At 36.9% G+C, this 9,884-nt stretch overlaps 1 protein-coding gene across 1 annotated transcript; it reads left to right on the top strand.

Moving 5' to 3' along the window:
• The first annotated feature begins 2,093 nt into the window (after positions 1-2,093).
• Positions 2,094-9,563, top strand: LOC104461778 (G-protein coupled receptor 126-like). Its single transcript, XM_010073478.1, has 3 exons — positions 2,094-2,192; positions 4,576-4,728; positions 9,355-9,563. The coding sequence occupies exons 1-3, from the start codon at positions 2,120-2,122 to the stop codon at positions 9,531-9,533; spliced, it is 405 nt and encodes a 134-aa protein (XP_010071780.1). The 5' UTR covers positions 2,094-2,119; the 3' UTR covers positions 9,534-9,563.
• Positions 9,564-9,884: the final 321 nt, after the last annotated feature.

Raw genomic sequence — 9,884 nt, 5'->3', positions numbered from 1 at the left:
AAACCCACCACACAAAACCACAACAGTATGATAAGTCTTTCATCAGTATTAGCATGAGCTTAATTATTGAGCATTCAGTAAAAATGTTTATTCTTTCTCGCAAATTTTTGAAAACTGTACTAGTATTTTAATAGATGGAGCAGCCCCCATCAACCTAGTTTGCTGTGCACTGGCAGTGAAAAAGTAAATTGCAGCAAGTAGTAGTGTTACTGTACTTTTCTGTTTCATCTGCATAGGAAATTATTTTTTTCCCTTTGACGCTCACAGTAAAAAAATCTGGGAACGTCTATTTTTTGGCTGTTCTTTTCATATATATGCCTGGGCAAGCCAAATACTTTCAAGTCAGAGCCAAGCTAGAGCCAAGCCTAGGGTCTGATTTGGCGCTGCGAAACAAAACCAAAGCTGTATTACTAAAGTACATTGTAAAATTAATGAATAATTAAATACAGGGAAAAAAAAATCAGAGACCAAGCCCAGACAGGGAAAAGGCAAAGTACTTAATGCAGTACATTCATTTTGTATTACTATAGACATATGCATTTTCTTTTTAACCATTCAGAATGTTCCAAACATTCACCAAAACTTAATTAAGCATCAATTAAGTTCATAGTAGTGCAAAATTCCTAAGAGGTATTTTGGGCCGCAAACAACTGCATATCTTTAAGCCTGTAAGAGCTGCTAGTGATTGCATTGGAATTACTCTGTGCTTAAAACAAATCACACACAGAAATATTTTACTGAGTGCAAGCACAATAACCATAATGCACCAGAGCTTGCATATGGGATGCATTAAGGTATGTTTGCCTAAAGATAACTAACTTCGGTGGTCTCAGCCAGACCTGACTGCTATAAACAAGTACAAGTCCAGTTCAGTGACAAACATACATGCAAAATCACACCTCAGTCCTTTGTAGGACAGAGGATAATTTTATGCACTAAAGCCTTTTTTTCCAAGCTATACCCTGCCATTGTGTTCTGCCAGTTGAAATACAGTCAGCATTAGTATACGGAGCTATTCATGACAATCATAAAAGAACAATCTTAGTGGACGGCACTTAACAACGTTTGCCAACATTACGTAGCATTTATTCATGTTTAAGATATAATCATGAGGGATTTGGAGGTAACATTTTGCCATCAGGTGTTCAGCCCCAGGCTGGCTCTCACCCAGTGAATAAAACAAGAACAGGCCAAGCTGGAGAACAACAGAAGATTCCACAGCCAGTGCCTGCCTGGGAAGCAAGAGGAGCATATGAGATTTACAACTTCCATATTTATCTCCAGTGTACCTCTGCAGAATGATGAAATTGTACCCTATGCCCAGTTAAGACCTTCTTTGACACATGGCAGATGCTTATCTTCTCTCTTGAAAATAGAGATTGTACAATTGCATGAGAAAAATGAACTCTACAAAAACATTCTTAAACACATTTATTGCAATTGCATGCACAAGCCAGGTAATTTTCTTCAGAAGTAGGTAGCTGGACACCTAATTAGTACTTGTGAACATATTCTTACCGTTTTCATACTCATTTCAAGTACATGCATGTGCATGTGATGCACATAGATCCAAGTGTAGTTTTTCAGGACATGCTGTAGGGCCAATTACAACACTGTGGATTTTAAAAGAAGGAAACCCACAGTTCTGTAGATATGGAACAGGAGGGGATGAAATATGTTCTTGCTAATAGAATAGTGTCTGTATTTACTTTGAAATCTGCCTCTTGCAGTCCTGTTGGGTGCAAAATATTCATTTGGTTCAAAGACAAAAAACATTTAATTTTTTTCCTCTAAGACAAAAAAATAATTAAAAGATCCACACAGAGCTTGATCTAAATTAAGTGTCAATAAAAGGGGTCCTGTTCTCTCTCTTCTGATATCCCAGACACCTACTTAGCAGCTAGAGGATGGGAAAGCTTTAATTAATTTCCATACCTCTTAAATAGGTATGTAGATATATGACAATAAGAAAACTTTAACATGATTTTCCTTTGCTTGTGTTTCATAGTCTTTTGTTAACAGACTTCAGATAATCTGTTAATTATTTATAAACGCATGCTTAATTCCCAATTTATTTGCTTTTGTCACAGGTTTGTTTATATTTGTATTCCATTGCGCTATGAAAGAAAATGTGCAGAAACAATGGAGGAGACATCTCTGTTGTGGCAGATTCAGACTGGCAGACAATTCAGGTAAAAACAATTCACAGCTCCACTCCTTAGGTGCTGCAGTAGTCCATAAAAGTCCAGGTAAACAGCTTGCTATGTTATTTTTAATATAATGCGATGTAAGCCAGAGATGTGGAAAAACAGATTAATCATAGGCTGTCACTTCACTTCAGTACTAGTAATTGCCAAGGGACTTTTCAGATATCACTTCATTAAAATTCTCAAGTCTTCTCTTTCATTTTTCCACTGACTGCAGCTGGTAAATTTTGTGATGCTATAAGCATGGTTTTGGAAGGCCCTTTGGCTCCCGAAAAAAAAAAATAAATAAAGATCCAGAGATTCAAACTCTGTCATTCAAAAGCCTATCTTATTCTTTTTCTTCTACATTACAGTATGTTGACTGAATTGTGTGGACTGTTAAGTTGATGGTGGAAAAATTTTTAAAAGGCAGATGGAAAGACTCTGAGGTCTTCTGCTTCTATCTTTGCCTTTTCAAACTGTTCTGTCCATCACCATGTAATTTGGAGACACCATTAGAGTCCCAAAAACATGGGAAATTCCTCTAGCAGAAGCCTGACTAGGTTCCAGAATTGAAGTTCATCTTTATTTGTGACTCTCAAAGAGAAAGGAGAATAGTTGATTTGGACTCTCTGAAGTGCAACACTGGGGACACTGTGTTTATAGTCTCCTGCACCTTTGGCCATCCCAGGTGGAATTAGACTCCTGTGTTTAGCCAACTGGATCTTGCTTTGCTATCTGATGTAATGATTTTGGACCATATAAATCTTGCTCATATGGTTCTTGCTCAATGACCAGGGTTGAAATCTACAGTTGATGTGAGGTGGCATATGCTCATTGCCTAGTAAGGTAAGCCAGTTTATCAAGGATAATAACAGTGCTCCAAATAGTCGTGTCCTTTCTTTCTTGACATCCAAGGTTTGTTTCAAGGTTTTTTAAGTAGCTGCTTTGCTATCAAGACTTTTGCTTTGTCTTGCTCTGTTTTGTTTAGGGAATGCATTCCCATTATACACCATAAAATATTTATGCTTTCACTTTCTTGTAAGAAAACTCATGACTTCAAGGAATTAATACAAATGAGGAAAAGCATATTCATGCTGATCAGGCATCCAGATTGTTTCACATGTTCAGTTTCCATGTGGTTCATGCTGTAACTCCTGAACTGGAAAACAAAGATGGATGAAATTGTTTCCAGATTTTTACGCAGCAGTTGTGCAGCTTGTGTGTATGATAGAAATAAAAACCTGAAAGTTCTGAGTATTTCATTAGGGTAGTTAATGTGCTGTCATTTCACCTAGCATTAACCTGTCCATCACCACCAGCTGTTTTTATTTTCCATGAACCTGACACAGTTTGCAGGCAGAACAGTGAAACATAAGCCAAATGTGAACTTGCATACCTATCTGACTGAAGTGTCCTTTAGGGCATGCTATGATAAAGCAAAGAAACAAACAAGGCAAAGCCTTGCAACACTGCCATAGATAAACTGGACAAATAGTAACCTGTACCCTATAACAATGATTTAGGATAAAATCTTTGTCTTGATTGAAACCAAGGCTAAAGTGGCCCATGTGTCTTTGGTTTGAATTTTTGTGAATTTCATTGCAGTTCAGTGAATTAGAATGATAACAACAACAACACTAAAGTGTGAAAGTATTTGTACCTGCCTGCAGTATATGATACAAAAGCAGTTAGATACATTTATTCTGCAGGATACTGCTATTGGGACACTTGTGATGAGGTTTTGCAGTAAGTTTTCCTCAGTAAGTTTATTGGTATTAGATATTTAATTTAATGTTGGAAGTTGTTCTAGTATGAGAGCCTATTATATTAATAGTTCGGACAAAACTTTTCAAATGTGAACTACTGAATAACCATGATTATTCATTGTTATTAACAGTGCACCAATAGGCTAAACCCTATAACAACAACTGCAAATCCACTAGTATGTAGTATCTGCCTCAGCAGATCAAGCCCTCAAATGATAAGACCTCTAAATCCTCCAATCCATCTCTTTCCTATACATCCTTTTGGATTTCTCTGTTCAAATGATGGAACTTTGGCAACCTTATACTGCCACAGATCTTCACTGCTCCCCTGCCTCCTGAAAAGTCAGATCTTACTTACAGTTCTGCCATTCAACCAAATGATTTTTAGAGTGTTAAAGCCACCAATTTTAACTACTGTGGTAAACAGCAAAGTAAATCAAGTTGGAATGATTATTGTGCTTCTTAAGGACCAAAGAGGCTATCTAACAGGAAAAGGATAGGCTATTTGTTATAAGAAACATTAAGAAATGCATCTGAGACTTAAAATGTTCATAATTTAATAAATTGGGCTTTTAGTACCTACGGTAGTTATTTATGTGAAACTTTTCTATCATTTTTAGATTGGAGCAAAACAGCAACAAATATTATAAAGAAGAGTTCTGATAATCTTGGGAAATCCTTGTCCTCTAGTTCCATTGGCTCAAATTCAACCTACTTAACATCCAAATCAAAATCTACAACGAATACATATTGCAAAAGAAACAGCCATACAGGTGAGTTCTTGCATTCCAACACAGTGCATCTGTGAATAAGTAGTTTCATGTTAAAGATACTGTAGGGATTTCCATCCAAAGGTTAATGTGAGAAAATATCACCAATCTGTATACTTTCAGAATTTGTAAAATATATATTACTGTTTAATAAGAATCTTAACCTACTATACAATACAGCCAATACATAGTTCTGATCTGGGTATGTTCCCATAGTAAACAATGTAGTCATGACAAAAGCAAACCTCTTTGGCTAAAAGAAGGTAAGTCTTATTATCCGATTGTAAACATATAGTAACCAAAGCACAGGGAGATAATGTTCATTGCCCAAGGTAACACGAAAGCTAGCAGCACAACTGGGAACAAGAGTCAAGTTTTCTGAATCCAGGTTGACAACTGATTCATTTGGTCAAACTGCTTCCATTGAACTGTAACACATTTATGGGTAAAGCAACAAATAGAGGCTACTTGGAAATTGCTACTGTGTTCCCAATGTATGCATCACCTTTCCCTTCTATAGCTAGCATGCCCCATCTGCTACTTATTTATCTCGATGTCAATGAGGTATCCCAAAGGCATCATCTCTATTCCACTCATGCCATAACAATGTGCTCATTTTAAGAACACTTTAAAGAAGCACAGAAAGAGAGGAGCTGGAATGATTTACAAGTCTGTTTGCTTATGTCTGAGATAATATTTCAGAAAATCCCTTCAATAGTTTGGATTTTTTTGGCACTGGGATTTTGTGAACTCATGTTTTTGTACTGTATGAAATCACATGACACATTTTGTGAACTCATGTTTTTGTACTGTATAAAATCACATGACGTTGTTGCAGAATCCTCTTCTAAAACACAGGGGAAATAGTCTACAAACATATTTAACCCAAATATATATTTCTTGCTTTAAAATATTTGTTAGAAGCAAAGTTTTAGATATGAAATAGATTATTTTACCAGAAGGAAAGTTCCCTTGTTTCTTAAGAATACATTATTTCAGAAACCCCGAGGTCTCATTTATGATGGCACAGTCTCATTTCTTGATATGTAGCATAGTTTCAAGGAAATACCTTCTTATTTTTATCGATTATCGTTAACTGGTACAGTTAGGCACCCAATTTTTGTCTAGAATTCATATTTTTTTAAGAATTATGTTATTATTCTTTTTGGCTGTAGCCATTAACCAACATTCAGTACACCCATTAGCGTGAGAGGTTGTACATCAGGTATTTTAAGACTTTGCATCTTTTTTGGTTAACAAGAATATACTTGGAGTACATATGCTTTGAATACAGCAAAAAGTGAGCAGTATCTTAGAAATTCCCTGTGTACCTGAGCTTGCCCTCGGGACTGCCATTCACAGCCAGGCTGAGAGCACACAGCTGGCAAGTGCCTCACCAGTCTGTCCCTGCTGCCATCTGGGGTTTGATGTGCCACACTCCCAGCTGCCCTAAGCAAGCTGTCTTCAGCTCTCTCTCCTATGAAGGGAAACTTTTGTCAGCAGTCTTCCACAAACAATGTCTATAAAACCCACTGATTACAGAGCTGCTACTAATTTAATAGCAGAGGAGGAGGGCATCATGTCCTTTCCCCTGCAGAACATTCTCTCTTCTTCAGACAGAATTCCCGGTCGTACTTGTGGCAGATCAGCCTTTAGACCCTTGGTATTGGAATTAATCATAAAAACATGCTTGCATGTTTTGTTGGCTTCAGGGTTTTTTATCAGTCTGACAATTAAAGAGACTTAGTGCTGGAGGTTTTGCCATGCGATCTTGAAGCAAAATAAAACAGTTCCAGATAAGAAGTAAGTTAAAAGAAACTTGTGGTTAGGAACATGCTCACATACTTTTTTCAAAAGTGGTGAGCTTAATGTGTAAATTATTTCTTAAAAGGGGTTGTAGTTGGTAATATAATCATAGCTTGTAACATCATTGTTTATTGGACATTAAGGGCATACCACAGTTTTCTCTATATTTTTGAAATCTTAGGACATTTTGCTTTGACCTCTGAAAATGCACATTTTATTGTGATACGACAAAGAGATTTTTTGCTAAAGTTAGGTCTTTAAATGCTGACGTATCTTGCATGTTAAAATAATACAACATAACATTAAGATTCTGATTTTTAATACAGCCAAACTTGCCAGTTTGACGTCTTAGCTAAATTACAGGCCAATAATGTAATAGCTACATGTCTTGGCAGCTCTTGTTAATATAGCTGTAATGTGCTCCCTGGAATTGACACAAGCATTCATGTGTTTGTGGTATAGATAATGTCTTCTAAGACCCTTTCCTCATCAGTGGTGGAACATTACAGGTAAAGTGAGAATTGCTTTTGCTGAATGCATGGTTTGAACAGGGTGGAGGGATGCCACTTGCATGACGTCTTCAATGACACAAAGGACTTTGCTAATCAGAAATGCTTCTTGTTTCTCGCTATTACATCTTTCGCCATTGATGCTGAATCGAAGGATAAGTGTGCTTCAAACTCTGGGTGTCTGCACTCTGCATGAGGCATGAAGCTAGAAAACAGACCATGTCCTGATGTTAATGCCTGTGTACAGTAGTCTGCATATATTAAAAAAACAAAAAACAATCTGATTGAGTCCTAGAATTTTTTTTTAATATTTTTAAACATTGTTCCAGGAATTTTAGGATATTGTATTTCTATTTGGTCTATGGCCATGATAGAATTAGTCTTCTGGCCATTGTTTTTTCATATCCAGTCACACCCAAAATAAGTCTGAATGACAAGCTATATATGTCTGAAAGCCGTGCTGTGAACTGCTGGTTGAATGCAGAATGCACGGATTGGGACACGAATGTTGGGTAGACCCTACTGGGTGCATGAAGGAAATCACTTTGGCATCTTGTGGCCCTGATGTCTATGAGTGACACAAACTTATTGTAGATGGTACTTAAATACCATACACATAGCACTTCTATGAATTAGAAGTTAAGATTATTACTGGGGAGAATTTGGTGGTACAAGTCCCATTTATTTCAGTGGTACAGGATTTTAATGGGTGTGAAGCCCATTGAGCCAAAAAAAAAAAAAAAAAGAGGGCCCCACTGGTTTCAAAGGCCTTACATAATTCCTGTGCATGCAAATTTCATGAGGAAATAGCTGTTATTTAACAATGTAATGATGCCTTGTGAAAAAAAATGTACATATTCGCAAGGAATTTCAAAAACTTTCCCTAAAGACTGAGAATTAACTTTTCGTCTTTGTATTAAGACATTCAATGTGCAGAAAAACTTCATAATGTTGTACTATTGGCTAGTAAATACATACATTTGAAAGGCACACAGTACTCCTCAGTTTGCTATTGGACATGGAGTTATTTGCTGCAACTCATGGACATTCATGCGTGCTTTAAAAAATCATCCTGATATGCCTGAACATGCCTATTTCTTTTTTTTCATGAGTGAAACTGTTTTGATTTCTCAGTCTGCAATCCATTTCTCCTTTGCAACACTTTATACTCTTTTATGGCTTGATATCATTACTTCTGCAGGGGCGGGTTACTTTTCTGTTTATTTTTAGTTACTTTGTTTCTATAAGAAAAAAAAGTATGAAATCGTAGTTTAAGTAACATGCTAAATTCTTAAATGATCCTTTACCAAGGAATTTTTGAAGGTGATTTCACCAAGGTCTTGTGAGCAGCCATCAAAAATGTCACTTGTAGAAACCATTGCTTCGTAAGATCTTACTGAAGGCTTGTGATGGTCCAAGCCCTGCCTGGGTTAAGAGAATTAATTCCAGCTTTATACAGTGAAAGAGATAAGACAGCTCATTAGGACAATGTACTTTAGAAAAGGAGATGCAAGCGCTCTCCTTCTCATTGCTCACTACATGAGCTCTACCTACCGACCATTCCCTGAACAGCAATAGAGTTAGCTACTGAAGCAGACTTTCCCAGCCCTTCTGGGAATTGCCTTGCTCCTCTTTCTCTGCAGCTCTGCCCTCGGCTTATAGCACATGAACTCTGAAGGGATGCCAGTTTTCTGCATCTTTTGCTCCCCACAGCTGTTCAGTCTATACCCTCCACATGATGGAAAAAACAAAGTGATGGTAGGCAAGCACAAAGTTTAGGCCAGTTTTGTCTCTGATTATCTGCTTTAAGATGCAAGTTAGCTTTTGCTACATTCTGCACAGAGTATGTTATTTCTGTGCATAATTTAAAACCTCCACTGTTGAAATAATTAAATCAATTTACCATCATTTTCCACTACTTGATTGTGTGGCAATGTTATTTACCAGATGTTGTGGAGGTCACTCCTTTTCCAATGCTATTGAAATGGTTTTAGTTTGTAAGATTCAAAGCATCAACAGTAATATATTAATATATATATTAAGAGGTTGTAGGAGTGAGTTACACTTTAAGCAAAAGAATAGGGGGATAATTTCAGGAGACACCTGAGAGGTCTGCCTACAAAACCAGGTGTCTTGAAATAATTTAGAAGAAGCAATGCCAAGACAAAAACTTGTTCTCTGGCTTTTAGGGCAGTAATTTCATTCAGCAGTAGAGGCAATTGAAGGCATATCTATGTGGGAGTGGCACACCTCTTGAACTATGAGTTTGCTTAAGAAACTCTAACTTCTTGTTGTTGCTTTTTCCACTTCCTAGAGAACATTTTTCTTGACAAGCCATCTTCAAAATTTGCCCAAGAGGATGGAGAACAGACGTCAATCATCCCTGTCCACCAGGTTATTGACAAGGTCAAGGGATACTGCAATCCTCACTCTGAAAACTTCTATAAAAATATCATCATGTCGGAGACATTTAGTCACAGCACGAAGTTCTAACTGGTCTTTTGGAGTTTTTAAATTAAAGGAGGACATAAAGTCTACCTGGAATTGAGAATACTGGATGCTGTAGAATGCTACCTGTTTAGTTATTTTTTTCACAGTTTATAACGTTCTCCTGTTAACAGCTTACACTTGAGGACCTATTTCTCTACCTTTTTACTGCTGTGGAAAAAGACAATTTTCCACTATGGTATTGAGCTGTTTTTAAATGTGTGCCAGCCAACATGATACCTGGACAGCTAATTGTAATCCTGTGTAAATATTTTTTAAGACTGAAGAGCCACAAGCCAAACTCTAAATTATATATTCCAAACAGAAGCAAGTCTTGACTCCTGAAGAAACTAGCAG

The sequence above is a fragment of the Pterocles gutturalis genome, unplaced genomic scaffold, assembly GCF_000699245.1.
Source record: "Pterocles gutturalis isolate BGI_N339 unplaced genomic scaffold, ASM69924v1 scaffold20082, whole genome shotgun sequence".
Taxonomy (NCBI): domain Eukaryota; kingdom Metazoa; phylum Chordata; class Aves; order Pterocliformes; family Pteroclidae; genus Pterocles; species Pterocles gutturalis.
This window is presented reverse-complemented; position numbering and strand designations above follow the sequence as displayed.

Excerpts from the sequence above, each read along its gene's own strand:
- LOC104461778 (XM_010073478.1), top strand. The coding sequence starts at position 2,120 with ATGAAAGAAAATGTGCAGAAACAATGGAGGAGACATCTCTGTTGTGGC. Across the intron at positions 2,193-4,575 it reads CAGACTGGCAGACAATTCAG|ATTGGAGCAAAACAGCAACA; the intron begins GTAAAAACAATT and ends TATCATTTTTAG. Across the intron at positions 4,729-9,354 it reads CAAAAGAAACAGCCATACAG|AGAACATTTTTCTTGACAAG; the intron begins GTGAGTTCTTGC and ends TCCACTTCCTAG.